The sequence below is a fragment of the Sphaerodactylus townsendi genome, linkage group LG17 (genome assembly GCF_021028975.2).
Source record: "Sphaerodactylus townsendi isolate TG3544 linkage group LG17, MPM_Stown_v2.3, whole genome shotgun sequence".
Taxonomy (NCBI): Eukaryota; Metazoa; Chordata; class Lepidosauria; order Squamata; family Sphaerodactylidae; genus Sphaerodactylus; species Sphaerodactylus townsendi.
The window spans coordinates 2,491,504-2,507,597 of NC_059441.1; the positions used below are offsets into that span (position 1 = coordinate 2,491,504).

Sequence of the window (16,094 nt, forward strand, 5' to 3'; positions counted from 1 at the left end):
ATTCTGAGGAAGATACCCAAGGAGAGGCCTCTGCCCCGGCCACCTCCGTAGAAAGCAAACAAAAAGTCCCGCCCGTGTCTCAAGCCAACTATGTTCCTGGCAGTTTGGCGTGTTTTTTCAACCTTCCCCAGCCGAGACCAAGGACTTCGCCCGTCCCGTCGGCTGCCCCTCCAGAGAGCGGCTGCCCAAAGCCAGTTCTGGTCAAACACAGCCAGTCCGTGCTCTTGGTTAACAGTGTGAAGAACGAGTGGGGAAGAACCAAGGGGAAGCTGGCATCTCTCCTGCGCCCTTTGAACCAGTCTTCCACGGAACCCAGTTTGGTTTCCAAAGCCTTTTCCCTCCACCAACGCACCCGGAGCTACAGGAACCTGAAATACAGATCTGTCTCAAATGCATCCTCGGTGGGGACTTTTAATCCCACCCCTCCATCTACGCCACGCGGTACCCAGAGACCCCTCACCGCTGCGGGTTCAATCCCTCCCATTCAAATGCACAAGCCCACAGTTGCCGTAAGAAACTCTTCTTATCTTCTTACCTGGAGCAGCAGTGGCGTAGGAGGTTAAGAGCTCGTGTATCTAATCTGGAGGAACCGGGTTTGATTCCCCGCTCTGCCGCCTGAGCTGTGGAGGCTTATCTGGGGAATTCAGATTAGCCTGTACACTCCCACACATGCCAGCTGGGTGACCTTGGGCTAGTCACAGCTTCTCGGAGCTCTCTCAGCCCCGCCCACCTCACAGGGTGTTTGTTGTGAGGAGGGAAGGGCACGGAGATTGTAAGCCCCTTTGAGTTTCCTGCAGGAGAGAATGGGGGGATATAAATCCAAACTCTTCTTCTTCTTCTTCTCCTGATGGGGTGAACCCAACCATCCTCCAGATAACTTTCCTCCAGTCTAAAGATCCTTGGTCCGAATTAAGTGGCTCTTCCACCAAGTTTTTGGGAGAAAGCCTCCTTACACCGAAAGAAGGCTCATATTTGAGCCAAAAGGGAAGGTAAATATTTCCGTTAGGTAAAGGGGAAAGGAGAGCAAGGTAAGCTGCTCTGGGGAGTAAAGCGGGGTCGAAGTGACATCAGCAAACAAACTAACAAACTAAAAAGGTAAACTCTATGCTGGGGATAATTAGGAAAGGAGTTGATAATAAAACTGCAAGGATTGTCATGCCCTTATATAAAGCCGTGGTGCGACCGCACTTGGAGTACTGTGTCCAGTTCTGGTTGCCGCATCTCAAAAAGGATATTGAGGAGATAGAAAAAGTGCAGAGACTGATTGAGGGATGATTGAGGGACTGGAGCACCTTCCTTATGAGGAGAGGCTGCAGCATTTGGGACTCTTTAGTTTGGAGAGGAGACGTCTGAGGGGGGATATGATTGAAGTCTATAAAATTGTGCATGGGGTAGAAAATGTTGACAGAGAGAAATTTTTCTCTTTCTCACAATACTAGAACCAGGGGGCATACATTGAAAATGCTGGGGGGAAGAATTAGGACTAATAAAAGGAAACACTTCTTCACGCAACGTGTGATTGGTGTTTGGAATATGCTGCCACAGGAGGTGGTGATGGCCACTAACCTGGATAGCTTTAAAAAGGGCTTGGACAGATTTATGGAGAAGTCGATCTATGGCTCCCAATCTTGATCCTCCTTGATCTGAGATTGCAAATGCCTTAGCAGACCAGGTGCTCGGGAGCAGTTTGTGCTCGGGCCATTGCTTTCACCTGCAGGTGAGCTCCCAAAGGCACCTGGTGGGCCACTGCGAGTAGCAGAGAGCTGGACTAGATGGACTCTGGTCTGATCCAGCAGGCTTGTTCTTATGTTCTTAAATAAATAAAATGTCAAACAACAAGAGCGTGAAGGGGAATACTGCGTGAGTGCAGTATTTTGAGGGTCCATAACTTTGGCCCCCCCTGAACCAAACTGCACCAAACCTGGAGGGTTAGGGGCAGTCTCCTGATGAGACCCTGAAAGTTTTGAGACTGTGCCTTCAGAAATGTGCCCCCCCCCCCAGCCTGCAACCCCTCAAAACTGTAGCCCCCATCTCCTATTAGCTCCCATTGGAAACAATGGGGGGTAGGGGCACCCCCTTTGGGAGTCCATAACTTTGAACTCCCTGAACCAAACCTCACCAAACTTGGGGGGTAGCATAAGGACAGTCTCCTGATGATACGCTGAAAAAGTTGGTGCTACTAGCCCAGGGGTCTGCAACCTGTGGCTCCAGAGCCGTATGCGGCTCTTTCAGCCTTATACTGCGGCTCCACGTGGCCTGGAGGTCAGAGGGTAGCGTGGGCATGCCCCTCCAGAGCAGCGCTGGAAGGAAAGGTTGAGTAGAGGGGCCAAACTGGAGGCAGCTCCGTGCGTGAGGGTGCCGCTTTTTGTGTCCCCTCCACTCACCTCTCCTTCCAGTGCTGCTCTGGAGGGACATGCCCACGCTGCCCTTCGACCCCTGGAGGGTAACATGGGCGTGTCCAGAGCAGCCACCATCCCTCCTCTGCCCCACGGAGCAGGCGGCTGCCTGCTCCGTCAAGCAGAGGGGGTTTCCCTGCCTGGCGCCGCTGCCTCCCGCAGCGGCTGCCATCCCCCTGCAGCCCCTCTGTCCCTCCACAACCCCCTCTGTCCCTCCAGAGCAGCCGCCATCCCCCCTCTGCCATCCTCACAGCACCGGGCAGTCCGCGGCCGCCATCCCCCCTCTGCCCCATGGAGCAGGCAGCTGCCTGCTCTGTCGGGCAGAGGGGGTTTTCCTGCCCAGTGCCACTGCCTCCCACAGCACTAAAAGTGGTGGCACCGGGCAGGCTGCAACCACCATCCCCCCTCTGCCCCATGGAGCAGGCGGCTGCCTGCTTTGTCTGGCAGAGGGGTTTCCCTGCCTGGTGCCTCCACTTTCCAGCGCTGGAAGGAAAGGTGAGTGGAGGGGCCAAACCGGAGGCGGTTCTGTGTGGAGCCACCTCTCCAGCTCAGTAAATCTTTGGGGCCATGGAAAACAGGTCCAAATGGCTCTTTGGGTGGTAAAGGTTGCCTACCCCTGTACTAGCCTAAAAACTGCGCCCCCTGCCGGCCAAAAATAAAAAATCCACTAAAAATACCCAAAAACGAACCCTGCATTTTGATGGCCCCCACAAGGTGGCGCCCTGGGCAGCTGCCCACCTTGCCCAATGGGCATTACGCCCCTGTAGCTGGGTGACCTTGAGCTAGTCACAGTTCTCTGAGCTCTCTCAGCCCCACCTACCTCACAGGGTTTTTGTTGTAGGGGAGGGGGGGAAGGGAAATGAGTTTGTAAGCCCCTTTGAGTCTCCTTTCAAGAGAGAAAGGGGAGAAATAAATCCAACTCTCCTTCTTCAGCTCGTCGTAGATCAGCTGTCGACTGGTTTCATAATATGAGTCAAGTCTTTCTCTGCCTGAGACCCTGAGAGCAGCTGACACATAGAGCAGAGAATCCTGATTGCCATTAGTGAACCAGCCGGCTCTTTAACAGAGCCAAGACATTCAAGTTCAATAAGCCTTTATTGGCATATACACGATAATATAAAAAACACAGTTCCAGTTAAAAAGTGAATAGTAAAAAACTTCGCGTTTGTCATACATTCAGTTTACAAACTTCTGACAAAAACTTTGCCACTCTAAGGCAACAATGAAAATCCTGACAATTTAAAAGCGTAACCACTTTATCTGATTCAGTATAATCAATCATGGAGTCTATAGCTTGGGATAACAGGCTGGATCGGAGTTCTTGGTATAATACGCAGTTCAGGAGAATGTGTGGGATGGAATCCAGCTGTCCTTTGCTACAGGGACAGAACCTCTTATCGCTTGGAAGACCTTTAAGTCTTCCTCTATGTAGCGGAGATGGCATGATGTTAAATCTAGCCAGCATATAGGCTCTCCTGCGTATGGGATTTGTGAGCGCTGTAATATAATAGGCTGGGTATCCCTGCGTGAAAGGAATTGACATATTTGTTGGTGAACAAGATTTATTCTCTGTGAGAGCAGAGAATCATAAGCCAGCTCGAGCAAGACCCTTTCCTCCCGGCAACCTGAAGTGACCCGTGCATTTACGCCACTCTGGGGTTTTTTTACTCTCTGGTTCAGCCACCCTGTGAAACAGCTTGCACCATTGTGGGAAACGAACACCAAGGTCCGAGTTGGGTCCTTGTCAGAGCCCTTTTTTCACAAATTGTGCTCTGGGTGGAGAATTAAAAAAGCATGTCCCAGTAAACACGTCCCCGGACAACATAAATAAACCATTTCACTGGGGACAGCGAGTTTCCGGCCTCGGCTGTTTGTCCTCTCCGTCTAGCAACAAAACATTTTCTTTTTTTCCAAGAAAAGGTCACTCGGATTGTGCATAAACTTCAGAAACAGGATGTTGGAGGGGAAGGCCATGCAGCCTCCCAGTGTGTGCAAGATTTAAAAAACCTTTGCCCTTTTCCTTGAAGTGAGCGCTTGTTCCGTGGGTAAGAATTTTCCAGGCAAAAATTCACATTAGAAGAACAAGAGTTTTGGATTTATAACCCCCCCCCCCTTTTCTCTCCTGCAGGAGACTCAAAGGGGCTGACAATCTCCTTGCCCTCCCCCCCCCCACAACAAACACCCTGTGAGGTAGGTGGGGCTGAGAGAGCTCCAAGAAGCTGTGACTAGCCCAAGGTCACCCAGCTGGCGTGTGTGGGAATGCAAAGGCTAACCTGAATTCCCCAGATAAGCCTCCACAGCTCAGGCGGCAGAGCTGGGAATCAAACCCGGTTCCTCCAGATTAGATACATGAGCTCTTAACCTCCTACACCACTGCTTTATTATTAACATAATAAAGACCCGAAGTCCTGAATGTCCGCAGTTCTTGTGACAATTCCACAGGAGAGTATGAATCTTTTGATAAGTCGAGGTGGTAACTGCGGTATCCTGTACTAGGGGCATACCATGGATCAATGCCATACTTGACAGCCCCTGCCAGCATGGCATTGGCCATGCTGGCCGGGGCTGATGGGAATGGTAGGCCATGAACATCTGGAGAGCCGCAGGTTGCAGACAGCGCAGCAGCCGTACCTTTTTTTTCTTATTCGTAGTTCAAATACTTCCCAGCATCAAAAAACACACACCAAGATTAAAAACACACCATAATAGGACCACTTTATTTAGGACCTCATGGGACTGACTTGGTTTTTGTCTACTGGCAGTCCTAACTGGAGTTTTTTAATGGGGTTTTTATAATTGGATCTTTTAAATGGGGGGGGGGGTTATCATTGGGGGTTTTATAATGGTTGTTTGTAGCGTGTGTTTATAATGCTGCTGTGGGTTCTGGGGGATTCACATTAGCCTGTGCACTCCCACACACGCCAGCTGGGTGACCTTGGGCTAGTCACAGTTCTTGGGAGCTTTCTCAGCCCCACCTACCTCACAGGGTGTTTGTTGTGAGGGGGGAAGGGAAAGGAGTTTGTCAGCCCCTTTGAGTCTTCTTACAGGAGAGAAAGGGGGGATATAACCTAACCTTGAGGCCCGGTGCATGAGAGCACCACTCTTAGCTAGGGTGTAATGCCCCGCCTTCTTTCTTCTTGTAGCCTTGGACGCCACCTTGGAATCCCACATAAAGAAAGGAAATGCCCGTGTGGCATGGGTTCTGTGGAAACAGTATCTCATATGCTGTTGAATTGTCCTTTTTATGAGATAGATAGGAAGAAGCACACAATCCCCTTCCTGCATGGAAGTGAAGGCATTACAGATAAACAGAAGGTTATATATCTTTTAAACAGCCACAACTATGAGCTGTTGGAAGCGGTGGCTAAATTTTTAAATAGTGTTACTTTAACTCGTCAGAAGTTGTAAAGTTGTAAAGGCTGTTATTATCTTGCTAAGTTAATCTTAAACAATTTATATGCCATTAAAGGTATTCGAAATCGAAATCCAACTCTTCTTCTTCATCTGCACATAAGAAAGGCAGCCGAGAAATGTTTTAAATAAATAATTATGTACCAAACTTCTTGGGCGAACAAAGCCTGCATATCTTTGGGGATCGGGCGGTATAAAAATAGAAGGAAGGAAGGAAGGAAGGAAGGAGGGAGGGAGGGAGGGAGGGAGGGAGGAAGGAAGGAAGGAAGGAAGGAAGGAAGGAAGGAAGGAAGGAAGGAAGGAAGGAAGGAAGGAAGGAAGGAAGGAAGGAAGGAATAAATAAAATATCAGCCCCAATTAAGCAATTGACACATTTTATGTTTTTCTATCTGTTGCAGGCTCTGAGTCCTTATCCCTGCCTCCCTCCCACTCCGGGGGCTCGCCCATCGCTCAGCTCTCACGGAACTCACCCCGACTCGACAGCTGACTTGCTCTCGGCTCTCAGCCAAGAGGAGCGGGATCTCATTGAGCCCGTTTTAGCCTTGGGTTACCCACCCCGCAGGGCCATCCTGGCTCTCCAGAAGACCGGAAGGCAAAGCTTGGGACAGGTTAGTGACGCTTGTGCAGCAGGGGAGGGGACTCAGCCAGAACTGGGGGAAAGGAGAGACAGCGCTGATAATAAATAAGCATTTGCTATTGCTTACAAGAACATCAGGAGCAGTAGTGGTGGAGTGGTTAAGAGTAGGTGTTAGCTGCTCAAAGGGAGTACCTGGTGGCGAATCCCACTCCAGATGTTAAGGGATCATAATTTCCCATATCAGCCCCCTGCCAGCATGGCATGCTGGCAGGGGCTGATGGGAATTGTAGCCCATAACATCTGGAGTGCCAAAGGTTCACCACCACTGGTGTACTCTAATCTGGAGGAACCGGGTTTGATTCCCCGCTCTGCCGTTTGAGCTGTGGAGGCTTATCTGGGGAATTCAGATTAGCCTGTGCACTCCCAACACATGCCAGCTGGGTGACCTTGGGCTAGTCACAGTTCCTCGGAGCTCTCTCAGCCCCACCTACCTCACAGGGTGTTTGTTGTGAGGGGGGAAGGGCAAGGAGATTGTCAGCCCCTTTGAGTCTCCTATAGGAGAGAAAGGGGGCTATAAATCCAGCTCTTCTTCTTCAGAAGAGCCCTGCTGGGTCAGACCAGTGAAGATTCGATCCAGATTGTCAGGTTCAGAACTCCGCGGCTTTCCTCCGATAAAACCATGAATCCATATCTTCATCAGCCCCTGCCAGGATGGCCAATTGGTCATGCTGGCAGGGGCTGATGGGATTTGTAGTCCATGGACATCTGGAGAGCCACAGGTTGCAGACCTCTGATCTAGACTAGCATCCCATCTCACAATACAATGGCTAAATCCAGTTTCCTCTTGAAGGGTCTGGAGGCTTAGCCGTCCGTCCCATTGCTCTTTCTGATCAGGTTCAGTTCAAACTATGGCCCTCCAGAGGTAAATCATGGACTACAATTCCCATCAGCCCCTGCCAGCATGGCTGCCAAGTGGTAGGCCTGCGGGAATTGTAGTCTGGCGAACATCTGGAGGGGCCATAGTTTTGTGCCACCCTCTGCTCTTGACACTGGGATTCAGAAGTTGACTGCCTCGGACCATGGAGGCTCCCTTCACTCACCATGTCGAGTGGCAACTGATAGACATATCCTCCATGAATCTGTCCTCTTTTAAAGCTGGGTCAAGAGTGGCACAGAGGGGTAAGCACCAGTGTTACGGTCAAAGCTCCCTCACAACTTGAGTTCGATCCCGGCAGAAGGCAGGCTCAAGGATGACTCAGCCTTCCACCTTCCCGAGGTTGGTAAATGCTGGGATAGAGTGTGTGCGACAGGGGAAGGCAATGTTAATCCACCACTTAAACGCCATTCGTCGGTATTGTATCAGGGAGCACCTTTTGAGTATTCTCCAGGATCATATCTATGGATCAGCACTTTCATCAGCCTTCCCGCCAGCATGGCCAATTGGCCATGCTGGCAGGGCTGACGGGAAGTGTAGTCCATAAACATCTGGAGTGCCAAAGGTTCGCCACCACTGGCCTAGTAAATGTTGAGCTGTGATGCCACCCCTTGGTGTGTCCCAGTCCAGCATGTCTGGGGACCCCTGGGAGAAGGACTCAGATGGGGAAGAGGGCACAGCTTTGGCCCCAGAGTCCCAGTTAATGCCAGCAGGCTCTGAGCCTCCGCAGTACCTGCAGGATCTGGCCCACTGACTCCAACAGAAGAAGCAGCTGGGAGCAGTGGTGGGATCGAAAAATTTTAGTAACAGGTTCCCTCGCCAGCCAGCCCCCCCCCCCCCCCCAGCAAAGGGGCAGAGGCGCACCCAGTGCAAACGTCCTGGAGCCCTGGGTAAAACTCCGAGCTGGGATGCCCCCGCCCCTCATGGGCAGCCCCCCCACCACGCCCCCCCCCCCAACTTTTTTTTGCACCAGGTCATTTCTAAATCATCCCCCCATTATAAAAAATGCCCCAACTCAGCAATCTGAACACGCAAAGTAATGGTGAAACACACAGGTTCTTTGATAGAGACTGGTGAGATAAAAGGTACGTAAAAGGCTGGAGAGAATCAATGAATGGTGGCGGACTCCTGAAAGGGATGAAACCCGTGCCCAGTGTGGAGTTGCATTTTCTATTAGTCGCGAACTGCTATATGGCGCTTCACGCTCAAAGGCAGGATGCCTCTCTGGGAGGCGAGGGCGTTGGCGGAGGCTGAAAAGCCGACCCAATTAGTAACCCTCTCGCACACACCAATAATTAGTAACCCACTCTCGGGAACTGGTGAGAACCTGCTGGATCCCACCTCTGGCTGGGAGCCCCAAGAGTGTCGCCGGAGGAAGCTGCGTGCCAGTTTGCAGGGAAGAAGATGCAGCAGCTGTCTAGCCTCTCTGGGGCAAGCCGGGCACGAAGAGAAATCTTTTGCAGGAGCCAGACGGCAGTAACGCAGCTGCACGAAGTGTTTGCACTGGTGGGTGGGAAATCCGCTATTAAAAGTGTTAGTAGCAGTGGCGTAGTGCCAAGTTGGGATGGAGGGGCACGACAAGACTGGTGCGACACTTGACTTCGCGTGGCGTGGCAAGAGCATCGTGTTTCAGGGGCGTTCCAGGGCAAGGGTGGACGGGGTCATGGCAGGGGCACAGGGGGCACGCATGCCCCAGGCACAGTTTCCCCTCGCTCCACCCCTGGTTAGTAGTCAAGCCGTGTTGTGGCAGCAATGTTGTGCATGGATTGCAAGCCACTGCTTAAATTTCTGCTTCCTGATCTAGTTGTGGTCTTGTTTTTGGGCTCTGACTCGGGTTCTGTTTCCTCGCCTCCAGGCTTGGTGCCTCGATTCAATTAAAACTTGTGAGCTGCTTCCTTGACTCTCTGCTTTTTTGGTCAGGTCCTGTCTACGACACCCCATGGATCAGTAACGACCCTGTCCTTGCACGGTGTACATAGACCTTTATGTCCGTGTTGACATTTGGCAGGAGAGTTCTCAACCAAATGTGTCCTCCGAGGTTCTTTTTGGCCTTTGGGCCACATCAATAAAGGGTTAAGGTTAAGGGTTAAGGTTAAGGGTTAAGGTTAAGGTTAAGGTTGGGGAGAGATATCAGGTCAAAGATCAATTGTGTTTTGTAAGCGTTGTACGAGGAGCTTCAGATTAAGAAAGGTTTCAGAAGTATTTTCCTGACGCCGGTAGCGAAGAGTATTGACGCTGCTGCATTTGTGGCTGGCATCTTCAGAGGATCTCTCTGAAGATGCCAGCCACAGATGCAGGCTTAAACGCCAGGGCTTAGGAATGCTGCTAGAACATCGGGCCATACAGCCCGAAAACCACACAGCACCCCAGTGATCTCCGGCCGTGGAAAAGCCTTCTTCGGCTCAATACAATCAAGTTCATCTTTAAGTCTATCTGGTGCCCTAAGCCTTTGAGAGATTTCCAGTAAGCAGGACATGGAATCAACAGCCGCTTTCGCCTGCCTTCAGAGCCGCAAATCAAAAGTCCAATAACGAATGCGGATATTTTATTTAACTTTCTTGGCTGATAACCACACCTAGCCCTGTGCAAGTTGATGAATTGGTTCCATTCCCCTCTCTTTAAAAAAAAAAAGAGCCATCTAAACTGGTGCCCATTGGCACACCTTGTAGCTATGAGTTCCAAAGGTTATATTTGCGTCAGGGCTATTTTCCCTTTTCCACCATTTGTCCTTATGATTGCCTGTAAGGTAGGCCAGTCTCGTTCCAGTTTTATGGAGCAGACAGGAGCCTCCAAGTCCAAATGAGTTTTGTGCCTTTCGAGGAAGGAGGTTAAGTAGCAATCCCAAAAGGCCCCACAACAGAATAATGCCGTTTGTGTCCCAGGGGTATTTTTAGAAGGCATGCTGATTTTAGATCTCAGCTAATCCCACGTCTGCTTTTGCACAGGGGACGGCACGTGGATTGCCCCTGGGAACGGTGTTGTCTGGGCTCCAAGAACAACAGGGGAAGGCTGAAAATAGCTCTTTCCTCTCCGCCGTGACTGGGGTTTGGTTGTTTCTGGTGGGCAGAGCACAAGGGTGTACATCTGTGGTTCTGCAGGAGACAGGCAAAAGGCCTGCGCATCACCCTCTCCTGGATTACTTCTTTTCGGGCAGCTCGTTCCTGAACCGAGTCATTCCTTTCTAAGTCGACTGAAGTGGAGCACGTAGAAAGGTCTGCCCCTGTTTGAGGTTTTACAACCCAGGTGATTCCCCCATCCTCCCTCTTCCTGCAGTGTAGAGATGTCAACCTCCAGGACCAACAAACCCGCGGCCCTCCAGATGTTGTGGACTACAGTTCCCATCATCCCCTGCCAGCATCCCCTGCCCCAAACCCCATGATCCTCAGGTAACCAGCCTACGGCAATGCATTGTCAAAGGCATAGGTGTCAAACTCGCGGCCCTCCAGATCCTATGGACTACAGTTCCCATCATCCCCTGCCAGCATCCCCTGCCCCAAACCCCATGACCCTCAGGTGGCCAGCCTACGGCAATGCATTGCCAAAGGCATAGGTGTCAAACTCGCGGCCCTCCAGATCTTATGGACTACAGTTCCCATCATCCCCTGCCAGCATCCCCTGCCCCAAACCCCATGACCCTCAGGTAACCAGCCTACGGCAATGCATTGTCAGGGCAGAGCAGGTAGGTGTTCAACTGGCGTCTCTCTCCAGATCTTATGGATCATTAGTTCTTTAGCATCCCCTGCCAGTATGCTGGCAGGGGATGATGGGAACTGTAGTCCATAACATCTGGAAGCCCATGAGTTTGACACCACTGGCTTCATGGCCGTGGTCTGGGGGTTTTAATTCCTAACGTATTGTTGAAGACTTTCACGGCCGGATTCAACTGGTTGTTGTGGGTTTTCTGGGCTGCATGACCGTGGTTTGGCAGATCTTGCAGTTAACATTTTGCCTGCATCTGTGGCTGGCGTCTTCGGAGGCGTATCACAGAACATAGGAACATAGGTGATGGAGCCACCCGAAACGGGCGGGAGAAAGACGCCGCAGCAGATGGGAGGATCCCACCAGAGGACCTGGGTCCTGGCAGCTGTCCCACCTTAGCAGACGCCGACGCCAAACCCTGCTTCTCAGTCTGCCTCGTGGAGGCTGACCAAGGGTTGGGCAAGTCCTTGTTCAAGGGATCGGTACCTACGTGGGATTCAGCCGGGTTCGGGCATCTAATTCTCGCAGCAACCGGGTTGTTAAAACGGGTAAGCTGCTTGTAAACAACCAGCTGTTAAATCATTTGAATCCCACCACCGGAACCGGCTGTGAAATTATTTGACTCCCACCACTGGTTGGTGCCTTCCCTTGGAGATGGTTCGGCCGGGGCTTCTGACCCTCTTGCCCTTTGTCTCCCCATTCCAGTTTCTCAGTTACCTCAGTGCCTGCGACAAGCTGCTGAAGCAAGGCTACGAAGAAGCGCAAGTGGAAGAAGCCATGGAAATGTTTCAGAACCCCGAGAAGGTCAGCAGTTGGGGATGTTAGCACATGGGGGAGGTGACCTCAGAGAAAATAGACCGGTCTCTGCCCGAAGGAAACCGCAATCTTGATTTCAGTGGGTGTGGAGGGCAAAACAGAGAGAGAGAGAGAAAGAGAGAGAGAGAGAGAGAGAGAGAGAGAGAGAGAGAGAGAGAGAGAGAGAGAGTGAATGCCAGCAGGTGGGGTTGCACGCACTCAGGACTCTTTGCAGGGTAACGCCAACAAGGCTGAGCTGAAAGCTTCACACAACGTGGAGATTTTCAGGAGGGGAGACATAAGAAGATAGAGGCCCACAAGCACAGGGAGGGTAGGCAGGCGTAGTTCTCATGCCTGATAAGCAGGATTACCTCTTATCAGCTTCCCCTGCCAGCATGGCCAATTGGCCATGCTGGCAGGGGCTGATGGGAATTGTAGTCCATAACATCTGGAGTGCCAAAGGTTCGCCACCACAGGCGTAGGGGGCCAGCTCTGGTTTGGGAAGTACCTGGAGATTTGGGGGTGGAGCCTGAGGAGGGCGTGGTTTGGGGCGGGGCCTCAGAAGAGTATAATCCCATAGACTCCGCCCTCCACAGCAGCCATTTTCTCCAGGGAACCTGAATTTGGTCATTTGTAATAGCAGGAAATCTCCCGGTACCACCTGGAGATTGGCAAGCCTGGAGATTTTGGGTGGTGGGGGGGAGGGAGTGGAGAGTTTGGGGAGGGGAAAGCTCTCAGCAGGATACAATGGCGCAGTGGCCGCTTTCCAAAGCAGCCATTTTCTCCAGAGGAATCGACCTCTGTTGCCTGGAGAACGTGTTGCCAGGGGCACAGCTGAGTAAAAGAGAGCCCAGGCCTCACCCTGGGTGCCCCGTGTCCCCCCACAGCTGCGTCCCGCCCCGGAACTCCACAGAGAGTTTGAGGCTGTGCACAATCGGGAGGACGGTCCTGCAATGCATCCCCCACACACCCACGCGACCACAGAGAGTGGGGCCCGGGGCTCTTGCCCCCCTGCCCTTCCTAGCTACGCCACTGGATCGGTTGCAATTCCAGGAGGTCTCCAGACACCCAGAGGCTGGCAATGCTAGCTGCTGTTTGGATTTCTCCTGGGGGGGGGGGGGGTTGAACAGCTGAATGGCCCCTGAGCATAACCCTGGCTGTTGACATTTGCCGTGCCTCGCCTTGTCCAGCAGCCAGGCGGGAAAAACGCAGTGTCCTCTGACAGTTCATTTAGATGAAGAAGAAGAGTCTCTCCTGCAGGAGACTCAAAGGGGCTTACAATCTCCTTGCCCTTCCTCCCTCACAACAAACACCCTGCGAGGTAGGTGGGGCTGAGAGAGCTCCAAGAAGCTGTGACTAGCCCAAGGTCACCCAGCTGGCATGTGTGGGAGTGCACAGGCTAATCTGAATTCCCCAGATAAGCCTCCACAGCTCAGGCGGCAGAGCTGGGAATCAAACCTGGTTCCTCCAGATTAGATACACGAGCTCTTAGATACAGGAGCAGCAGTGGCGTAGTGGCTAAGAGCAGTACAAGAGCAGGTGAGCTCTGGATCTGGGAGGAACCGGTTTGATTTTCAGCTCTGTCATGCTAGGAGTTGTGGAGTCTTTATCTGAATAATCTCAGATAAAGCCTGTGCACTCCCACACACTTTACGCTTGGTGACCTTGGCCACCAGCTCACAGTCTTCAGGAGTTTCAGCTCATCTTTCATCTTCAGGGTGTTTGCGGGGAAGGGCAAATTGATCAGTTCTCCCCTTGAGTCTCCTATAGGAGAGAAAGGGGGAATATACATCCAAACTCTTCTTCTTCTTCTTCTCTTAACCTCCTACGCCACTTGTCCTCTGCTCTTTAACTTGTCCTCTGCTCTTAATTGCAGGCCGCCGAGTTCCTTCATCTCCTGGCCCAGTTCAACGACATGGGCTTCCAGCAAGCGGACATCAAAGAGGTCCTCCTGCTGTGTGAGAACCAGGGTGACAACGCTCTGGAGGAGCTGATGACCCGGGCCCAGTGAATTCCCTTCCGGTCTCCGGATGGTCCTGGGAAGGGACAGGGCACTCCGCGGCCTGCTGCGGGTCAAACCTGACGTGGAAATGCACTGAACATAAGGAGAAGAAGAAGAAGAGTTTGGATTTATATCCCCCCTTTCTCTCCTGCAGGAGACTCAAAGGGGCTTACAATCTCCTTGCCCTTCCCCCCTCACAACAAACACCCTGTGAGGTGGGTGGGGCTGAGAGAGCTCCGAGAAGCTGTGATTCAGCCCAAAGGTCACCCAGCTGGACATGCAGGTGTGGGAGGTGGCCAGGCTAATCTGAATTCCCCAGATAAACCTCCACAGCTCAGGCGGCAGAGCTGGGAATCAAACCCGGTGCCTCCAGATTAGATACACGAGCTCTTAACCTCCTACGCCACTGCTGCTCCTTTTTTTTTTTTTTTAACAGAACATATATTTGTGGTCAATTCAGAATCTGAAAAAAATATGATCACCTTGACTGGAAAAATATCTTCAGAACACTTTTTTTTGTATTTTAACACCTTAGTCCCACCCCTTCACATCCGTATTTCATATGCCTCAGATGCTTAATTTTATGTTAATCTTTTAAAAAACAAATACGTTATTAAACAAATGTCCTCAAAGTAGAAATGAAACAGACCCAATTCTAATAAGACAATAAGAGGTGCTTCGTTGGACCGGGCAAAGACCGCCCCATCCGGCACTCTGTTCCCCACTGTCGAGAGCCAGTTTATAAGGGAGTTTTAAAGATAGTTTTATGATTCTATTTTCAATGGTGTTTATGACTGTACCCTGCCCAGGGATTTTGGTGAGGGGAAATAAGTGTACAGCTGTTGAGATTTTGCACGTTGTCTGTCACAACTCAGTTATAAAAGGGTTAACCGATCGTATGTAAACAAGTTGCTGGAGTGACTCTTTATGACCTGGTCTATTGATTAGCTGTTGGTCAGTGAGATAGCCGATGCTTACATGCTAGTGAGCACGTACATCCTGAAGTTATAAAGTTAGCTCTGTTTGAGCAGAAACGACACCCCCCCCCCCTCCACGACCTCGACCACAGGACAGCGGATAGGAACCAAGATGTAGCCAAACGTACAGCAATGTAGATGTGTGACAGGAAAGAAAGGATTTCTTGTTTTATCTCCATGTAACCCTCCCTTTATAGTTAGTAAACTCATATATAAAAAGAAACTGAGAATCTGTCTCCGCTCTGCTAAAATATATACAAACACACCCAACAGTAGGTTAAGGATGGGGGGAAGGGTGTTTCTAGGACAGTGGTGGCGAACCTTTGGCACTCCAGATGTTGTGGACTACAATTCCCATCAGAAGTGCCAAAGGTTCGCCACCATGGTTCTAGGAAGTACCTGAGCACAAAGTCTGTCATCAGATTTGCCCTGGTATCTGGTACTCTGAAATTAAGGTTGCCAGCTCTGGCTTGGAAAATACCTCTGAGCAGGGTTTAACTTCGCGAAGTCTTCAGATGATTCATGGATTGCTAAATCCTTATCGCCTCTGCCAGCATGGCTGATTGGCTGTGTGGTCCAATTGGCCATGCTGGCAGGGGCCGATGGGATTTGTAGTCCATGAACATCTGGAGACCCGCAGGTTGCAGACCCCTGAGTCCTGGAGATTGGGAGGTGGGTGGGTGGGGTCTGAGGAGGGCGTGGTTTGGGGAGGGGCTTCAGTTGGACAGAATATTGCTTTGCCAACCTTCAAGCGGTGGCTGGAGATAACCCGCTTTTATAATTTTCAGTTTCCCTGGAGAAAACGACTGCATTGGAGGGTGGGGTCGGTGGCATTGACCGCTGCTGTGGTGCCGCCCTTCCCCAAACCCCACCCTCTCCAGGCCCCCTCAAAATCTCCAGGGATGGACGTACCCGAAGTATAATGCCACTTTCCAAAGCAGCCATTTTCTGCAAGTGAACTGATCTCCGGTCAGTTGCAATTCCAGGAGCTCTCCAGCTACCACCTGGAGGTTGGCAAGGCTGATCTGCAGGAAGACACTGTCTTGAAACACAGAGGGTTCCTTTCTTTTCTTTTTCTCTCTTTCTCCCAATACTAGAACCAGGGGCAAATTCCATTGAAAAAATGCTGGGGAAAGATTTAGGACTAATAAAAGGAAACGCTTTCTTCATGCAAGGATTGGGTTTGGAATGTGCTTCACAGGAGTTGGTGGTGGCCATTAACCTGGAGAGCTTTAAAAGGGCTTGGGCAGATTTATAGAGAAGCCGATCTATGGCTACCAATCTTGATCCTCCTTGATCTGAC

General features: G+C 51.2%; 1 protein-coding gene across 1 annotated transcript in view; it reads left to right on the forward strand.

Moving 5' to 3' along the window:
• The window catches only part of UBAP1L (ubiquitin associated protein 1 like), a 27,959-nt gene extending 12,949 nt beyond the window's left edge, over window positions 1-15,010 (forward strand). The window contains exons 4-8 of the mRNA XM_048482207.1: window positions 27-509; window positions 6,206-6,415; window positions 11,723-11,821; window positions 13,689-13,918; window positions 14,478-15,010. Coding sequence (XP_048338164.1) covers window positions 27-509; window positions 6,206-6,415; window positions 11,723-11,821; window positions 13,689-13,823 — 927 coding nt within the window. The 3' untranslated portion in view covers window positions 13,824-13,918; window positions 14,478-15,010. The remainder of the gene's footprint in view (window positions 1-26; window positions 510-6,205; window positions 6,416-11,722; window positions 11,822-13,688; window positions 13,919-14,477) is intronic.
• Window positions 15,011-16,094: the final 1,084 nt, after the last annotated feature.